The sequence below is a fragment of the Diabrotica virgifera genome, chromosome 4 (genome assembly GCF_917563875.1).
Source record: "Diabrotica virgifera virgifera chromosome 4, PGI_DIABVI_V3a".
NCBI lineage: Eukaryota > Metazoa > Arthropoda > Insecta > Coleoptera > Chrysomelidae > Diabrotica > Diabrotica virgifera.
This window is the reverse complement of record NC_065446.1, coordinates 117581643-117601920: the sequence shown is the minus strand read 5'-3', so window position 1 is coordinate 117601920 and position 20278 is coordinate 117581643. Positions and strand designations below refer to the sequence as shown.

The window sequence follows — 20278 nt, the reverse complement described above, 5'->3', positions numbered from 1 at the left end:
GGTATAAAAAGTTATGGTCTGATATGTGCAATTACATCCTTCTAATGGAAAAAAATATTTGAAGATTCTTCTCAAATTATGGATACCAACAACATTTTCATTTATAACTCTTTTATTTTTAATTTGACGAAGAAAAGTTATTCTTCATAAAAAGCTCTTCATGTTCTAAGATTTATGATGCAACCATCATATATAAAATTTTATTAATTTTATACGAGGTATATAAAAAATATGAATGTCGATCAAGAGTAAACTACCTTTATAGTTCATAACATTTAAATTCGGAGGGACCGCTGACGTTCGGATACAATAGGGCTATTCATCGATTGTCATTTGTTTCGAGCTTCTGTCATGTGTCACATAATATTAATATATCTACGCCATACGTCTTTGGTTTGTATCATTGTTATATGCCAATAACGTATGACGTAGATATATTAATATTATGTGACACATGACAGAAGCTCGAAACAAATGACTGTGAATGAAAAGCCCTATTAGCGTCTCCTTGCAAAGACAATGACGTCGACTTTGCAAAGTAACAAGACACTTACTCAACACACACACTACACATTACACCTGAGTTAGTGATAAGTTATACAATTACGTGGCTAAAGGTTCTAGTTCCAAACCAAGGCCAGAATCAGAGAAAAAAAGCATTTAAATTAGAATGATATAATTGCACATTAAAACATAATTATTAATTCTAAACTACTTTTCATAATAGCAATTTTCCATATTATGAATTAAAATACGTAAATACACAAAGTTTTCGTTATGATAATGCTCGCATTTTCAGCTTGTTTAAGTGTAAAATCAACAAGATACTTTTTATAATCATTAATGTGCTTTTTCGATGAGTCGTTATTTTTATTATTTGTAGCCCATCTCTTTATTTACGATATTAACCGATAACCCCGCCATCTGTTACAACATTACGAATTACGAAACTACGTATACTTCTTTCTTGTAAGTAAACAGAGATTCTGTTAAGGAACAAAATGAGGTTATGTTTTGGTGTTATTATTATTTTATTATTATTTTATTAATAACTTTAAAAAGAAAATGATTAGACGTGTATTTGGTGTCATAGAAACCACATTAACCTCTGAGCAAGCCTCGTATCCGAAATGTTTCTTCAAATCGGAGAATGCTTCATTTGGATGGCTCCCCACAGCTGCACCATGTTTTCCTATAAACGCTAAAAACATCAAAATATTAACAGAACCAAAGGAATTTTATGATACGCTTTTAAGCAATTGCTGCAATGCTAAAGAACGAATAACTTTAGCTAGTCTTTATTTAGGATATGGAACCTTAGAAAAGAAGTTGCTTGAATCCATAAGAAGTAATGGGAACTACAAGAATAACAGCTTAAATATTAATATATTGTTAGATTATACTAGAGGTAGTAGAGGGGTAGCGAATTCTAGAACAATGTTGCTTCCTTTATTGCAAGAAAATAGTAAAAATTTAAGAGTGTCGTTATATCACACACCTGAACTTCGAGGAGTATTAAAACAGTATATACCTGACAGATACAATGAACTGTTAGGGCTACAACATATGAAACTATACATATTCGACAACACGCTTATTATTAGTGGAGCAAACTTATCTAATGATTATTTCACTAATCGCCAAGATAGGTATGTTGTTATTAAAGATAAAAGCCTTAGTGACTTTTACTGCAGTTTGGTAAACAAAGTTCAAGATTTTAGCCTTAATATAGACCAACATGACAAGGCTGGTTTATCCAAAAATTGGGAAATGCTGCCTTATGAGAGTAGTAAAGCTCAATTTGTTCAAAAGGCTTCACGTAAGATAAAAAATTTCATTCTGGATTCTATGAATCAACAACAACAGTATTGTGCACAAGAACAAAATGGTAAGTATTTAATAATTAAAGATTATTCTTTTTCTTTATTTGGGTTTATATGACTGTGGACACTAAATCCATTCTCCAAAAGATTATTCTTATTAGCAATCTTTACTGGAATCAAACATCCTCTATCCATACAGAGACAGGAAAAACCTATGATATCAAAATCAAATGTGGGGTTTGATACTAAGGGAACTCGTAGTATATTATACTTTTGCTGTTCAACCTAATACTCTGAAAAAATCTTTCAAGAAGCAGTAGAGGATGTTGAAGCCAGAATTAAAATGTGGAGTGTATCAATAACATCAGATATGGGGACTACATGTTGGAATTCGTGGATAGTAAGTTATGAAGCCCTCCAGGAATTAATGGATAGGATCAAAGAAATGGACTTTCACTAAACGTTAAGGGCATTGGCCCAAACTGTTGCCTGTCAAAATGTTCAATGTGATTTAAACATATTATTTTTTTTTCGAATCCTGAGAAAACTAATAAGTATTTTTGAAAAATTTAAATGCAGAATGAAAGACTACATTATTACGGGTAGAAAATTCCTTAGAATAAACAAAAAGTTTCTTTTGAATGAGATATTTAAAATTAAAATCACACTAAATTTTCTCTTTTTTTTACCCCTGTGACTTATTGAAACAAACATTATTTTTCAAAAATACTTATTAGTTTTCTCAGAATTCGAAAAAAATGAATACATTATTTAAAACACATTAAACATTTTGACAGGCAACATTTTGCGCCTATGCCCTTAAGAAAACAAAATGCATGATGATCTCTAAGAAGGAACAGCAATTTGGATGAATCAGTGTGAATGGTGAACTAATTATTTCCCACTTCACAGATTGTCTCTCGAGACAACAGAGAGAAGTCCTTTGTATGCGTGTGTTAAATTTTATAATAGTCTACCATCTGACATTCAATGGGAAACAAACTATAAAGCTTTTAAAAGAATGGTTTTTCAACACCTGGTTAACATTGAGCCCTATACTGTGGTGGAGTACCTGGCCTATCAGCCTTGATCAGCATATTATGTAATTTGTACTGTTTATATATTTTAATCTGTGATGTTAATATGTTTTTTAATATGTGATTAATAATGTGATGTTATTTGCTCAAATATGTTTAAAAATTAATGCAGATAAAAATTTACTCTACTCTACTCTAATTAGAGACCGACCGATTAATCAGTTTTAGCCACCTTCGGCCAATATTTAAATCTTTGTCCAAAATTCGAAGGTGAAATAATTAAACGATGAAATATAAAACGAGTTTGCCGCCGAATCCACATGCAGTTGTAATTCCCTTAAAACCTCGAGATACTAGGCTAGATTAAGATGTTTGATTTTAAATATCAACTACCAGATCCAGCAATCAGAAATTTCATATGGTCCTTTTCATGGGCATTCTTCAGTGCGTCACAAATGATAGAAAAAAAGGTAAGTCCGTGATAATATACATTTATAACATTTATTCTAACATGACATTTTTGTTAAATCTGACAGTTGTCACATTTTATTTGCAATTTGGCATAAAAACAAATCAATTGTGTTTATTGCATTTATAAAATGGTATTTTCTTTGATTTGTATAGTCTTATAAATTGTACAGATTATATTCGTAGATATATTATATATTCGTAAATAATTTTTTTCGGTTATAGCCCCATCTATCAACAACTAGAATAAATGTTATAAATGTCTGTAATCACAGACGTGCCTTTTTTTCTATCAGTCACATACAATTTAATTCGTTAGAAAGAAATCGAAAAACTGTGACGCACTGAAAGATGCCTATGAGAAAAAGAATACTTCTTATTTTAGTGTTTCTTTAATGTTATTTATTTTTGGAATTGCTTTTATTTCCAAAGAATATGTAAATGCTTGACTTTTTTTATCTTATAATTTTATATTTTTTGTTTATCACATATCAGTTATAAAAATATAAGGCACATGATTTAAATTTTTATCATTTAATATATTTTTAGCCACCTTCAGCTTCGGTCGAACTTCGGCATCAGCTTTGGCAAAAAAAAAACACATTCAGTCAGTCTCTAGAACTAATAGAAACAGTAAATACATAGTAGTAGGGTAGTAGTAGTAATCTTTATTTCGAAAATGGTACATACATATATACAAAGAAATACACATATACGCAGAGCGAAATACACGTCAAAAAAGAAAAAAATTACAGAAATCCTGGTACATATTTGAATTCATAAAATCTATTACCTTATATGGTTCTATTTTCAATAGTATCTAATGACACTCTAATGTCATGGGGCAATTTATTGAAGAATCTCATACAAGAATATTTGGTATCTTTTTCTGTCACAGTCAATCTGTGAATGGGGTAGATATACTTAGTCTCCCTATTGTTATAACAGTGTATAGGTAGATTCATTTCAAATAGATGTTTATTTCTGAAGAGGAATAGTAGGCATTCCTCAATATACAGGGTGTTTCATTAAGAATTGTCCATATAGTAACTGGAGAAACCTTAGCACAAAATATGAAGTTTTAACCTAAAACACTTAATAAAATATTTTTGCTTACCGAGATACAGAGTGTTTTATTACACATGTATTCTAAAATGATGTTAGCCCATTGTTTTAACACCTTCCAATATTTTTTATTCAAACTTGACAATGAGTTTACACGCGTTAGAATATGTTAATTAGTGTTAAAAAGTAGTTTTCCACTGTTACCAGAGGCGTGCTGTAGGGATATATACTTCCTTTTCGCCCCTTTTCCCCCCTCACAATCTACGTCATTGTCGTAATAAGCATTTTAGCATGTTTTTTTGATTCTTCGTTACTTTCTACGTAAATATCATCCCTTTGTCTCAATGCGATAGAGTAAGTAGTTTTCAAGTTATTTGCATTTAAATGTAATGGATTCAACAAGATTATGTATTTTAAACAACATTCAATTTGATTATGTGTTTAAAATACATAATCTTATTGAATCCATTATCTTGAACACAAATAACTTGAAAACTACTTACTCTATCGCAAGGAGACACAAGGACGATATTAAGGTAAAAAGTAACAAAGAATCAAAAAAACATGCTGAAATGATTATTACGACAGTGGCGTAGATTGTTAGAGGACAAAGGGGGGAAATGAAGTATATATCCCTACAGCACGCTTCTGGTAACAGCGAAAAACTATCTTTTAACACTAGTTAAAGTATCCTAACATACGTAAACTCTGTCAAGTTTGAACAAAAAATATGGGATGGTGTTAAAACAATGGGCTAAAGTAATTTTAAAATATTTGTAATAAAACACTGTATCTTGGTAACGAGGAATATTTTATTTAAGTGTTTTGGGTTAAATCTTCGTATTTTGTGCTAAGGTTTCTCCAGTTACTATATGAACAATTCTTAATGAGACACGGAACATCCTGTATATTGCAGGTACTGTTAACATATTGTTAGTTTTGAAGATTCCTCTACAAGATGCTCAAAATCTCATTTTTTAATAATTCTGAGCGCTCGTTTCTAACATAAAAATATTTTATTAACAGGAAACAGTAGCGATCAACAGGTAGCCAAAACGCGTTCCAAGATTGCGGCTGTAATTTTGAATATTTTTTCGAGATATTTGGCACACGTATTCGTAATATAATAAAGAATGGCGGTACAGAGCCCAATTTGAAAATATATTAATATGTGGAAATTACTCTGTAATTAAATACAATATTAAAAAAACGAGCCTGTACCGCCATTAAGAAAAACAAAAAAATACACTTTCTTCAAATAAACTTTTTTATCCGATGCATAGATTTTGTGTCATTTTGGAACTACTAAAATTTTTTATTTCATTAGTAGTTCCAAAATGACACAAAATCTAGGCATCGGATAAAAAAGTTTATTTGAAGAAAGTGTATTTTTTTGTTCTTCTTAATAGCGGTACAGGCTCGTTTTTTCAATATTGTATTTAATTACAGAGTAATTTCCACATATTAATATATTTTCAAATTGGGCTCTGTACCGCCATTCTTTATTATATTACGAATACGTGTGCCAAATATCTCGAAAAAATATTCAAAATTACAGCCGCAATCTTGGAACGCGTTTGGGCTACCTGTTGATCGCTACTGTATCACCCCATAACGCACCAAAGATTCAAAGTTTGAAAAATAAACGTTGATTATACCGTCTCTATACTATTTTACAGAATTGAGTCATATAAAGTAATTCGTTAGATATACGCTGTCAATATTTTCGCTTACAAAATTTTATATACTTCACTATCAATACCTTATTTCATCAATTATTTAATTGATAGAATAAAAAATTATTATGAATTGATCAAATAATACAAATGAAGAATCAAAATTAGAATAGAATAGAAATATGCTTTATTGTCACTGAAAATTTTACTATTTTATGGACAAAGCTTACATATAGTCAAAAAATATCAGTAACAAATAACAAATACAATTTACTAGAATTACTCCGGTCAACTTACGCATCCGAGGCTACAAAAATTACCATCAAGCTGAAAATTGGCAGGATTGTTCAAAATACCATCATAAATGAAATCTAAAAAGTCCTCATAAATCCGACCGGTGCTAAAAATTTTACGCGGGGTCAAAGGTCACCAAATATGGTTTTTAGCGATTTTAAACGAAACGGTAAGATTTATCGTAAAATTAGTTCCAACAAAAAATGTAGATTAGATAATTATCTATAAAAAATGTCTTATTACTTTTTTCCTGAGAGCCACCGTTTTTGAGATATAACGATTCAAAAAGTGGTAATCGTCATAATACGCGCACACGTTTCCACACCACCTTTGAGGTAGTGTACTTAGCGCGTTTTTTAACGTGGTTTTCCCAGTAGGCCTATTCCACGGATCTGTTATGATTCTGCTTAATTTAAAGCTATTTAATAATTGATATTGGCAAGGGTTAAAAATGATAAAAGTTATTAAATTATCTAGGTTTGATCTTTTATTTTTTTAAATCAGTCGTTCCAAAAAATGTGTCAGCGACTCTGGGATTTCATTGTTTAAATCTTCAAACATGCGACCTGGTGGAGGGTAGTTAGAATTATCGAACACTGCGGATTGAATGTCTTCACGAATGATTGCCACAGCAGCTTCTACAATTCTGAATCGTTCTTCTTTTTTTATTTATGTTTTTTTCGTAATAAGCTTGATTCAAAATATCATGATGATTGTCTACTAGGCATATGAATGTTGACGTTCCACGTTCCCGATTTTTCAGTGATAATAATTTTATTACCGTACTTCATTCTTAATCGTAACTTTAGCGTCCTGTAATCTACAGTTGTAGTTTGGCAAATATTGTTCAATTCATTCAAAGTGAACTGACAGTCATCGCTATTTTCAATGTACGTGAATATTTCCTCCATTGCCAGATTCGTACTTTCATCTTGAGGACGACTGATTTTCACTTCAGTGTTCGGTTTCAAGAAGAAGACAAAGCAATCACTATAATACTTAGCTTCAGCAGCAACTAAATCGTATTCGAATTCAACTCGAGCAAGGACAGCTTTGGCCATAGGATCAGAACGAGTCCGAGCTGTTCCCAGAATGGAATCTTTAAATGTAAGGGTACTTACTTGTTTAATCATACGTCGAGAATCCAATGACTTTTTTTTTCATGCTCTTCATTACATTCCTGTCCGCAAAATAAGCATTGTTTTTTAGAACAAAAAGCTGGTTCACTAAAGGCCGCACATCAAAGAAACATGAAACGTAAATTACGTTTCATGGAAATAAAACACTGCTAAACAAATATACGTCCGGCCATTTCTAAAACTCTTCGAAAATAAAAATGTGTCATGAGCATGAATCACACTCGTTTCATTGGTAGGCGGACTTTGAGATTTGTTTAGCAGTGTTTTATTTTCATGAAACATGTTTTACGTTTCATGTTTTTCGTTTCATGTTTCTTTGGTGTGCGGCTTGCCTTACACGTGCTCTAGTAAGAGGAGGACTTTTGGTCGATGTACTGGCTTCTTGTTTTTCATAATGTCTTTTAATAGCTGCAGCAATAGAACACTTTCGAGTATAACTTTTACGACACTCCACATGTATGGTCACAGATTTCTGCTCTTTAAGAAATTCTAAAAATTCATCAGCTCTTTCAGTACTTGCATTGATTAATGTTTTATACCACGTTCAACGGTAACAATTTCACCTTCAGTTAAAATTTTAGCGCAAATAAAACAATATTCTGACATTTTTGCTATAACAATGAAAATAACACGAAATAGGTTAAAAATATAGGTTTAACACGTATTTTCACTCCGGAGTAGTACTCAAGACTAATTAGTACCTCGAGGGTGTCATCTACCTGAAGGATTTCGCCACCCAGGAAGATTACGGTGTAATTTGCATAAGTATTTATTAGTACTTAGCAATAAACATTTTGCCTAGAAAGCTGTGTTTCATTATTATGTTCAAACCCTTCTAAGAAAATAATTGGTAGGGTGATTAGATTAGCCGACGAATGTGTTTATTCCGACAAAACCCATATTTACAAATTGAACTAAGGCGCATAAATAAAAAGAATTATTATAAGTTAATACTTTGTCATATCAATTTACTATTTTTGTTGGGATTAAGCCGTAAAATTCAAATAAATCTTATTATTTTCGCGTTACATTCACTTTGTAAAGATTTTTTTGTTGGCACTGTAATATAATACAGCTTATACATTGCATCCCTCGGTAGACCGCAAGCTGTACAGTAGAAACATTATCATATTTATAATCTTATATTATTATGTGTAATATAAGTTGACCGTTAGAATATTATGTTTACTTGTATTACAGCTTCAGTGATGTATATACCTGGTGTACTAATACATACATAATATTGTAGCGTGATTAGTGTAATTACTTCTAATTACAATAAAACTAGCGGTTCGTAATTTATATACGACTTTATTTATATAAGTTACAGACGAATTTATCTTATACACTAAACTTATTCACAAAATATGCCCGTATTTATACCCAGTTGTTATTCTGGAACAATCGACTCCCATCTCGAGCTATCGGCTTGTTCCGCCTACGTGACGTACCTTCCAGAATTCTCCGGCGAGGCCTAGCACATCCGATTACGTCATTCTCGAGGTGTTTACTGTTATACGGGGATCGGCCAAGATTTCTCTTCCGCTACACTGCTCCCCTCTTAAGATCTGAGCGTCTCGATCAGCAACTCTAAATGAAGGCCCAGGATGGCGGAATCTACACGACTCTCCAGCTCTGCATACACCCTTCAAGAAGAAATAACAGTCTACTGTCTTTGAAGGGTACGACATCTTCGGGTTCATGCAACACACAGTGATTTGTACACCAGTTCCTCTGAAGACCACTTCAAGCATGCTTCTCACAATCTTCCAATCCAGATTTTCTACTGCATGGCCTATTTTTGGTAAAGCCAAATTTTTGATGTCATAATTACACACGATTTTCTTCAAATTAGTTAGAGCACGCCATATGTTCTCGTAGCTTGGCGTGTCCGTATAAGACTTTCTGGTCACCATATACAGCAAAGATCGAGGACCATCTTCCAATCGCAGTACTCTTCCAATTTTAGGCTGCTGATTTCTTAACTCGTCCAGGCGGCCGAACTTTCTATTGAATACGGACGATATTCCTTTAGTCATCTCGAGGTCTTGGGCAACACAGTGGGCCAGAGAGACGTTTTCTGGAACACCAAACAGATCTTGCTGAACTTCTGTGGTCACGCCGAATCTAGCACTCTTTCTCGCTGCGTAATTTGACATAAATTGATTAAAACTTGGCTGTGCGACATCTTTCATCTCCTGTTGGAGGACTCGTGCTTCTTCTGTTTCATTTGAGCCAGCATATGGTGCAAGACGATTTATGTGAATAACTTTTGGTTTACCGTTTGGCAACTTCTTAATTCTATATATTACGTCATTTATTTTCTTCTTAACTTCATACGGACCTTCCCATTGTCTTTGCAGTTTAGGACACAAGCCTCGACGACGTTGCGGATTATAAAGCCAGACAAGATCACCTACTTCGAAGCTTTCATTCTTGCATCGAGAATCATATTGATCTTTCATTCTGTCACTGGCTATCTGGATGTGTTGTGGGGCAAGTTCATGAATGTTGTTCATTCGTAATTTCAGGCGGTCAACGTAGTCTTCGCCTGCAACATGTTCCTCGGAAGGTCCGCAGCCAAACTCTAGGTCGCAGGGCAACCGAACTTCACGACCCAACATCAGGCAGGTTGGTGTTTGACCTGTAGTTTCATTTACGGCCGAGCGGTAGGCCATCAGGAATAAATGAATGTGTTGGTCCCAATCTCGCTGATGTTCAGATACAACTTTGGACAAGTGTTTACCCATCGTTCGGTTCATCCTCTCGACCATCCCATCTGATTGAGGATGCAGGGGTGTTGTTCTGGTCTTATTGGCACCAATCAATTTACAAACGTTTTGGAAAAGAGCTGACTCAAAGTTTCGCCCTTGGTCGGAGTGGATCTCCAAGGGAACACCAAATCGGCTAAAGAATTCTTTAACAAGTACCTCTGCAACGGTAGCAGCTTCTTGATTTGGTAATGCATAGGCCTCAGTCCATTTTGTAAAATAATCCATGGCTACCAGGATGTATTTATTTCCAGCATCGGTTTCTGGAAATGGACCTGCAATGTCGATAGCTACTCTTTCCATAGGACTTCCAACATTGTACTGTCTCATGGGTGCTCTCTTTTTACCAACCGGACCATTACCGGATGCACACGGTTCACATTTTCGGCACCATCTTCTTACATCATCTTTACAGTTCACCCAATAGAACCGTTCTCGAACCTTTTGCAGAGTCTTCGTAATACCAAAGTGTCCACCTGATGTACCGTCATGCAACTGACGCAATACTTCTGACACTTTACTTTTAGGTACAATTAACTGAAGCTTAGATTCTGTACCATCATCGTTCTCAAAGGTTCTGTACAGAAGATCATCTTTTAGTACCAGGCAATTCCATTGGCTCCAGTAGGCCTTGACTTCTGGACTACATGCACTAATGTTCTGCCAACTAGGTCTCTCACCTTGCCGCATCCAATCCAATACTCTTTTTATACATGGATCATCTTCTTGGGCGTCTTGTAACTGTTGGGGCTGCCATTGCTCATTAATTCCGGTGGTTCGTCTCACGGGGCAAAATCGTTCCTCTAATTTGGCACAGTGATTACAATTCGCACTGCATGGTCGTCTCGAAAGGGCATCAGCATTTGAGTGAACTCTTCCGGCCCTGTGTTCTATCTCGTAATCATATTCTTGTAATCGTTCTAACCATCTTGCCATCTGGCCCTCTGGATTACGGAATTGTATGAGCCATTTTAGAGCAGCGTGATCGGTGCGAAGAAGGAACTTTCTGCCATACAAGTATTTATGGAAATGTTCGCAAGCCTTCACTACACCCAGCAGTTCTCTTCTGGTAACGCAATAGTTTCTTTCCGGTTTCGACAGGACTTTGCTGAAATAAGCGATGACTTTTTCCTGTCCGTCCTGGATTTGGGAGAGAACAGCTCCTATAGCACTGTTGCTAGCATCGGTATCCAAAACAAATTTTCCTGCCTGTCCCGGGTAGCTTAATATCGGTGCACTGATCAGAGCCATTTGTAGTTGTTCGAAAGCTTTTTGGCACTCTTCACTCCATGTATATTCTTTGCCCTCCTCCGTCAACTTTGTTAGGGGCTTGGAGATATTGGCAAATCCTTTGACAAATCGTCGGTAATATGTACATAGGCCAAGGAAACTTCTAATTTCATGTTTATCTTTTGGTACTGGCCAATCTTTAATTGCTTCAATCTTTTCAGGATCAGCTGTTACACCATTACTCGATACAATATGTCCCAAATACTTAACTTCTCGTCGAAACATGTGACATTTCTTCGGACTTAACTTCAAGTTCGCTGCCCTCAATCGTTGAAAGACTTCTATTAGATTCTTGGCATGTTCATCAAAGGACCTTCCAACCACAATTACATCATCCAAGTAAACCAGGCATGTTTTCCATGTTAGACCTCTTAAAACTGCCTCCATTAATCTTTCAAATGTGGCAGGGGCATTACATAAACCAAACGGCATAGCCGTAAACTGCCAAAGCCCTGATCCTATCGAAAATGCGGTTTTCTCCCGATCGGCTGGCTCCATGTCTACTTGCCAATATCCACTTTTTAAATCGAGTGTGGAAAACCAACGAGAACCGGAGAGAGTATCCAATGTATCGTCTATTCTGGGCAAAGGATAACTATCTTTTTTTGTTACCGCATTGAGCTGGCGGTAGTCGATACAAAAACGCGTTGAACCATCTTTCTTCTTTACCAGAACTACTGGTGATGTCCATGGACTGTTCGATGGTTCAATTACCCCTTGTTTGTCCATGTCCTTGATAATCTCTTCGGCTTCATCTCTTTTCGCAAATGGAAGTCGTCTAGGCCGTTGTCTGATTGGCTGAGCGTCTCCGGTATTTATTTTATGCGTTACTATGCTTGTTTTGCCCTTATCCTTCTTATCAATAGCAAAAACATCTTGATACTCTATCAGCATAGACCTTACTTTTTCCGTTCGTTCATAGTCAAGGTCTTGGCATCTTTCAATGATCATCTCGACAAGGTCTTTTGGATATTTTGACTTTGATGATTTCTCATTGGTATTCATAGAGCAAATTGAAGCCACGGGAACACACTGTCCGATCAAAGCTCCTCTACTTAACTTAATAGCAGTTTCCCTTAAATTCATAACTCTTACAGGGATGACATCTCGAACTTTTACCAAAGTTTTCGCCGTTAGGAACTCGACATTTTCTACATCTTCGACCATCCTTAAACTTCCCTCTCGGCAGTGTCCATCAAGCATGGTCATCAGAATTTTCTCACTATTACCGGGTATGGTTACGTCGCATGTAGTTAGTAAGCGGATGACATCTTCTTTGTCGTCGTGAAAGGGCAACTCTTCACCGTTGATCCTGAGAACTCCATTTTGAACATCCAATATTGCCCCCACTTTTCGTAGTACGTCCATCCCCAATATGAACTCGTCGGAGATCTCGGCAATTAATACTTGATGTTCAACTGTGGTCTGGCCAATGGATACTGACATATTAGCCTCGCCATATGTATTAATTAGCTCACCAGTCGCTGTTCTAAGCTTTACTGTTGCAGGTGATAATTTATTATGGTCTCGTACTACATCTGGACGTGCGATAGTTCTCGTTGCACCTGTATCCACCAAAAATGATCTACATCTATTACTGATACGACCTTCGATGTATAAGTTGTGGATTCCACCGGAGGACGTAAGGTTGACAGTTACTATGGGGGCTCTAGTTCTCGAGGTCGGCAGTTGCCCCTTGGTGTCGACCCGCTCTAGTTTTCCGACGGCTGTACGATCTTCTTACAATTACGACGAATGTGGCCTACGTCTCCACAATTCCAACATCTAGGCTCGCGTCTCTTTGGCATCTGATTACTTAATACTCTCCGTATCATTTCCTCCAGACGTTCATCGTTGTGTTCGTCACTTTCTTCAGTGGTTCTTACTCTATGGCCTCGTGAAGTTTGACTAGCCGTTTCGTGTTCCAATGCAATAGCAAGTGCTTCATCTAAAACTTTCGGTCTTGCTAGTCGTAAAGCTTTCTGTAGTTCATTATCTTTCAGCCCATTGACGAAGGTATCTACTGCAATTTCTTCTAAAACGCTGTCTGGCACCTCTGGATAAGCCAACCGCACCACACGAGCCACATCTGCTTCAAATTCTTGCAGATTCTCACTTGCTCGTTGACTTCTACTTCGCAGTTGTGCTTTGTATACTTGTTGTAGATGGGCATCTCCATAGCGTTTTTCTAGACGAGTGAACAAGGTCTGGTAACAATTTTCTTGACCCTTGGGAATTGACCTTAATATATCTGCAGCATCACCTCGTAAAGCAGCAGTCAAGGAAACAGCCTTTTCTTGTTCGGTCCAATGATTGGCGGTCGCAATAGCTTCAAACTGTCTAAGATATATGGACCAAGAGGACTTTCCATCAAATGGTGGTAATTTGAATCTCATATTATGCGACGTTTCGTCTCTCGGTAGTTCATCTTTCACTAAAGGATCTAACGCTGCTGCATTAACTGATGGTTGTACTTTTGTATCGGTTATCCTGCTCTCTAGCTGTTTGATCTTTTCTTCTACGGTCTCTACACTTTTCTGCATCTTATCGAATGTTCTAGAAACTTCTTCAAATTTCTCATTGTTCTGTTTACAAACTTCTTCTAGTTTTTCGTTGTTTTGCCTACAGACCTCTTTAATTATTTGAGAAGTCTCATCGAATCTTTTAGCAACATTTTCGAATTTCTCGTCGCTTTTTCTACTAACTTCTTCAAGTTTCTCGTTGTTCTGTCTAGAAGTTTCATCGATCTTTTGAGAAACACTTTCAAATTTCTCGTTGCTTATCTTAGAAGTATCATCAATCGTTTCAGAAACAGTTTTTAATTTCGATAAGATTGCTTGTTCTGCTGACTGGAAGTGGAACGTCTCTGGATCATCTCCGTTCTTCGTTAGGACTTCCTCGAGTCGTTCTTGTAGGACTATCTTGAGCCCACTGCTGTCCAGATCCCGTTCCTCTAGCTGTTCACGGAGCTGTTTTACTGTAAGTTCTCGTAGCAACATCTTTGGTCGGCACACACGTACTTTCCAAAATGTCTTTTAAAAGTCTTTCCGAATACCGAACAATCAACGCACTTTAACTATTCCCGACGAATAAAGTCCAAAAGTCTTTTAAAGTCTTTCCGAATACCGAACAATTAACGCACTCCGGTTATTCCCGACGAATAAAGTTCAAAAGTCTTTTAAAGTCTCTCTGTAATTCACTTATTTATATCGCACTAAGTTTACCGAACACCGACACCAACTGTAGCGTGATTAGTGTAATTACTTCTAATTACAATAAAACTAGCGGTTCGTAATTTATATACGACTTTATTTATATAAGTTACAGACGAATTTATCTTATACACTAAACTTATTCACAAAATATGCCCGTATTTATACCCAGTTGTTATTCTGGAACAATCGACTCCCATCTCGAGCTATCGGCTTGTTCCGCCTACGTGACGTACCTTCCAGAATTCTCCGGCGAGGCCTAGCACATCCGATTACGTCATTCTCGAGGTGTTTACTGTTATACGGGGATCGGCCAAGATTTCTCTTCCGCTACAATATATTAGGACGATTAGAAGTCTTTCAACTCTTTGAATCGTTCTATCTCAAAAACAGTGGCTCTGAGGAAAAAAACTATTAAGATATTTTTTATAGATAATTATCTAACCTACATTTTTTGTTAGATCTAATTTTACGATAAAACTTACCGTTTCGCTGAAAATCGCTAAAAACCATATTTGGTGACCTTTGGCCCCGCGTAAATTTTTTAGCACGGGTCGGATTTATGAGGACTTTTTAGATTTCATTTATGATGGTATTTTGAACAATCCTGCCAATTTTCAGCTTGATGGTAATTATTGTAGCCTCACTCCTATTTTTGAGTCTAAAGGCTGATTCTCATTAGACGTGCAAGGAACCGGCAAGGCACATGCTCGGCAAAGATTGTTTCGAAAAGAACGTCGCATGCCTGGCACGCATAGTGTGAATTACATCCCGTGTAGTGCATAAGATTTTATGTAAAATGTATCTTGCCGAGTCGATGCCTTGCCCATGCCGAGCACTTGCCTTGCGTTATAATGAGAATCAGCCTTAACTAGACCGGTCTAAATTAGATAAATCGTCAATATCAGTATATAGTATAGTATAGTTGATCCAAAAGATGGCATAACCCAGACATCCAAAGTGAAAGTTATCCTCCAACAGCAAATTGTTCTACATGGTCCACACAATGTCCAGAAAAAAGTCACACCATTTTGAGCGTCGGGTTTGGGGAGGAGAGGGGGGAGAAATCGGTAAATTCGTAGTTTTTTAAGTTTTTCGCCAATATTTCTAAAACTATGTGGTTTAGCATGAACAACCCCCTATACAAAAATTGTTCTACATTAAATTTGAAATAAAAAAGGCCCTATGCATAATCTTTCTAAAATGAATGGTTCCAAAGTTACGGAGGTAGTATAGTATAACTGGTCCAAAAAAAGGCCTAACCCAAACATCCAAAGTAAAAGTTTTTCTCCAACACCAAAATATTCTATATGGTCCACATACTGTTCACTAAAAAGTTAGACCATTTTGAGCGTCCGGTTTGGGAGGGAGATAGGAGAGAAGCCGGTAAATTAGTAGTTTTTTTACGTTTTTCGTCAATATTTCTAAAACTATGCTTTAGCGTAAAAAACGTTATATACAAGAATGTTCTACATGAAATTTAAAACAAAAAATGTTCTATACATAATTGTTATAAAATCAACGGTTCCAGAGTTACGGAGGGTGAAAAGTCGAGGTTTTCGATACTTTTTATATTTTTTGGGCAATATTTATGATATAACTATACCAAAAACCCAGACATCCAAAGTGAAAGTTATCCTCCAACACCAAATTGTTCTATATGGTCCACATAATGTTCAGAAAAAAGTCACACCATTTTGAGCGTCGGGTTTGGGGGGGAGAGGGGGGAGAAATCGGTAAATATAAAAAGTATCAAAAACCTCCACATTTCACCCTGCATAACTCTGGAACCGTTGATTTTATAACAATTATGTATCGAACCTTTTTTGTTTTAAATTTTATGTAGAACATTTTTCTATAGAACATTCCTTATGCTAAAGCATAGTTTTAGGAATATTGACGAAAAACTTAAAAAAAACTACTAATTTACCGACTTCTCCCCCCATCTCCCCCCCCAAACCGGACGCTCAAAATGGTGTAACTTTTTACTGAACAATATGTGGACCATATAGAACAATTTGGTGTTGAAGGAAAACTTTTACTTTGGATGTCTGGGTTAGGCCTTTTTTTGGACCAATTATACTATACTACCTCCGTAACTTTGGAACCGTTCATTTTAGAAGGGTTATGCATAGGGCCTTTTTTATTTCAAATTTAACGTAGAACAATTTTGTGTAGAAGGTTGTTCATGCTAAACCGCTTAGTTTTAGAAATATTGACGAAAAACGTAAAAAACTACGAATTTGCAGATTTCTCCCCCCTCTCCCCCCCAAACCCGACGCTCAAAATGGTGTTACTTTTTTCTGAACATTATGTGGACCATATAGAACAATTTGGTGTTGGAGGGTAACTTTCACTTTGGATGTCTGGGTTTGGGTCTAATTATACCATACTAATATACGAGTACTAAAGTAAAGCAAAAACAAAATATTGCAAAATTTATATAAATTGCAAATTCAACATCAACAAATAAAATCAACATTAGGAACTAATAAGTTCCTTCTCTTCTTTGAGTGCCTCTCCTATCGGAGATTGGATATCATTAGGGCGATTCTAATTTTATTTACTGCTGTTTTGAACAATTCGTTAGTGGTACAGCCAAACCACTCTCTCAAATTTTTCATCCAGGACATTCTTCTACGGCCTTGATTTCTTCGTCCTTGGATTTTTCCTTGCATTATATTTTGTAGGAATGTGTACTTTTGTCCCCTCATCAGGTGGCCTAAGTATTCAAGTTTTCTCTTTTTTATATTCAGTAGAACTTCTGGCTCGTTATTTATTCTGCGTATTACTTCTTCATTTGTAATTTTATCCACCCAACTTATTCTTAGTATACGGCGGTAGCACCACATCTCAAAGCTTTCAAGATTTTTCATATTCCTCTGTTTAAGAGTCCATGACTCAACACCGTAGAGCAAAGTACTGAATACTTAGCATTTTAACATTTAGTTCGTAGATGAATACTAATATCACGATTACAAAATAATTTTTTCATTTTTATAAAAGTAGACCTGGCAATTTCAATACGTCTTTTTATCTCGTGATTTTGGTCACCTGTTTCATTGATAAGGGTTCCCAAGTATTTGTATTCGTTTACTTTTTCAAGTTGGGTACCGTTTATTGTGATACTAGTGTCATTTATTGGATTCTTACTGAAGGTCATATATTTGGTTTTTTTGACGTTCATCCCAGTGGCGGCTCGTGACATCTGCTATAGGGTGTGCTGCATGAACCACGGCCAATATAAAATAATAGAAATAGAATAACATACGAAAACAAAAAGAATAAAATTAGCTTTAATACTAATTAATAGTAACTAATAACGACATGCTATAAAAATCTGATTAACTTACATTTATTGCATTTTTCTAAATTGGAAATTAATACGCCGGTCCTTTTTTGTCGCAAACTTTTCGATTACTTTATCGTTAAAGTTCGGTATTGAAGCGATGAACTTTTTTTCTATCGAGAGTGTGGAAAGGGCTGTTAATCTGTCTTCGCGCATTGAATTTCTTAAAAATGTTTTGATCCGTTTTAAAGTTGAAAAACTACGTTCAGCTTCTGCTGTGGTCACAGGCGTAGTCACCAGAATTTGTATCAACTTTTTGGTTTCTGTTAATGTGTCCTCTAAATTATTAGAAATTATAAATTTTAGTAAAGGCACTGCACCTTTTAATGTTCTACACTCGATATTGGAATACAAAACTGACAGTTCTGTTCGCAAACGGTTTTTATCAAAGAAGTTATAAGCTGTACAAGTTAAATCCAATTCATTTTCAGGAAACTTATTATTATATTTTTCGAAATGTTCTGAAGATAAAAGTGTTGCGGCAACTAGATGATTTGTATATGCAAACCGTTCTTTTGCATTGTTTATAATAACATCACAAACTTCTAGACAGGCAATACGGTGATCCTGTTGGCTGTTATTTGGGCGTTTCCTTTTTTGGACACTAGGCGCCGCATTTAAATTTGAAGCTTGATGTATGATAGGGTCTATTTTATTTCGGACATTGTTAATACTTTGCTCAAAAACATGTATAGCTTTCTGTGCTTCGGTTGGGTCCATGTTCTTTTTTTGAAGATTATTGTACAAAACGTCAACATGTGGCATAATATAATGAAAAACAGTCAGCCAGAAAGTAAAATTTTGATCTTCCAGAATACGTCTAAGTCCTCTTGCTTCCTTGGAAGTAATAGCATTTGACTCTTCTTCTAGTTGCTCCATACACTCAATAATAAAGTCTCTATATTCGTAAACGACATTTACTGTACGAATATTGAAATTCCAGCGTGTAGGGATTGAACGAGGAATATTTTTTCCAACTATTTGATTTAAGACAGCTATTCTTTGAGGTGAATGACTAAAAAATCCAGGTATATCATGTAAATCTCCAAAAAATACGCGTACTTGGGAATTAATAGAACATGCTCTTGACATTATTAGATTCAATTGATGGGCGTAACAGTGCACAAAATGAGCAGTTTCATATTTTCTCTTAATTATTGTTTGCACTCCGCCATGTATCCCACTCATAACAGCTGCTCCGTCATAACTTTGTGCAATGAGCTTATTTTTGTTATTCTTTAATATTGGGTCTAAAACATTCAAAATTGTGTTAGCTAAGGTTTCAGCATCATGTTTTTCTGGAAGCAAAAAAGTCCAAAACCTTTCAACTGGAGCACCGTTTTTTACATAACGAAAAACAATGACCATTTGAAATTTCATAGAAACATCCGTTGTCTCATCAGCTATCACTGCTAAAAATGGGGCTTCATTGATTTCGTTTAAAATCTCCTCAGCGTATACTTCTAGCATGCAATCCAAAATATCATTTTGTATTGTTTTTGAGGTACCTTTGAAAATTGTCGCATTTGTAAGGTGTTCACTAAGTGTTTTATCAAGTTCAGCAGAAAAATTCACTAAACCACGAAAAATTCCAGGGTTATCTGATGTTTCAGATTCATCGTGTCCTCGTAAGGCGAGCTCAAAAGCCCCACAGAATTTTATACAGTCAATTATTTTTGACAAAACATACCTGTTTTTCGTCACCTCTTCATTGTGTTTTTGTATATTTATCCAATAAGCAGAGTCAAGTTGGGCCTGCATATTAAGTTTCCCAAATAATGCAAATCGCATTTCATTGTTCATATGAGTTTGCGTGTTTTCATGCTTCTTTATTTTTTCACTTAAATGCACTAGATCCCGCACTCCTGTCTCGCGCCACAATTTTTCCTCTTTATCTGCGCCGAATAATGCACACGGAAAACAGAAAAAAGCATTTTTTTCGGAACATCCACAAATCCACTGATTTCGTAGATACATGTCTTTATTAAATTTACGCGTATATGTTTTTCCACGGCTTTTACCGGACACTTCAATATTAAGATCAGGCATAGGACGGCCACGTTCTTTTATAATCAACTGTTGTTGATAGTGAAGTTTTTGAAATTTATTTACACCTAATTTAAATTGAAACTCCATTGTTTTAAACACGCTCGA

General features: G+C 35.7%; 1 protein-coding gene across 1 annotated transcript in view; it reads left to right on the top strand.

Annotated features, from left to right (window-relative positions):
• Window positions 1-958: 958 nt before the first annotated feature.
• The window catches only part of LOC114334178 (CDP-diacylglycerol--glycerol-3-phosphate 3-phosphatidyltransferase, mitochondrial), a 50846-nt gene continuing 31526 nt past the window's right edge, over window positions 959-20278 (top strand). The window contains exon 1 of the mRNA XM_028284211.2: window positions 959-1888. Coding sequence (XP_028140012.1) covers window positions 1066-1888 — 823 coding nt within the window. The 5' untranslated portion in view covers window positions 959-1065. The remainder of the gene's footprint in view (window positions 1889-20278) is intronic.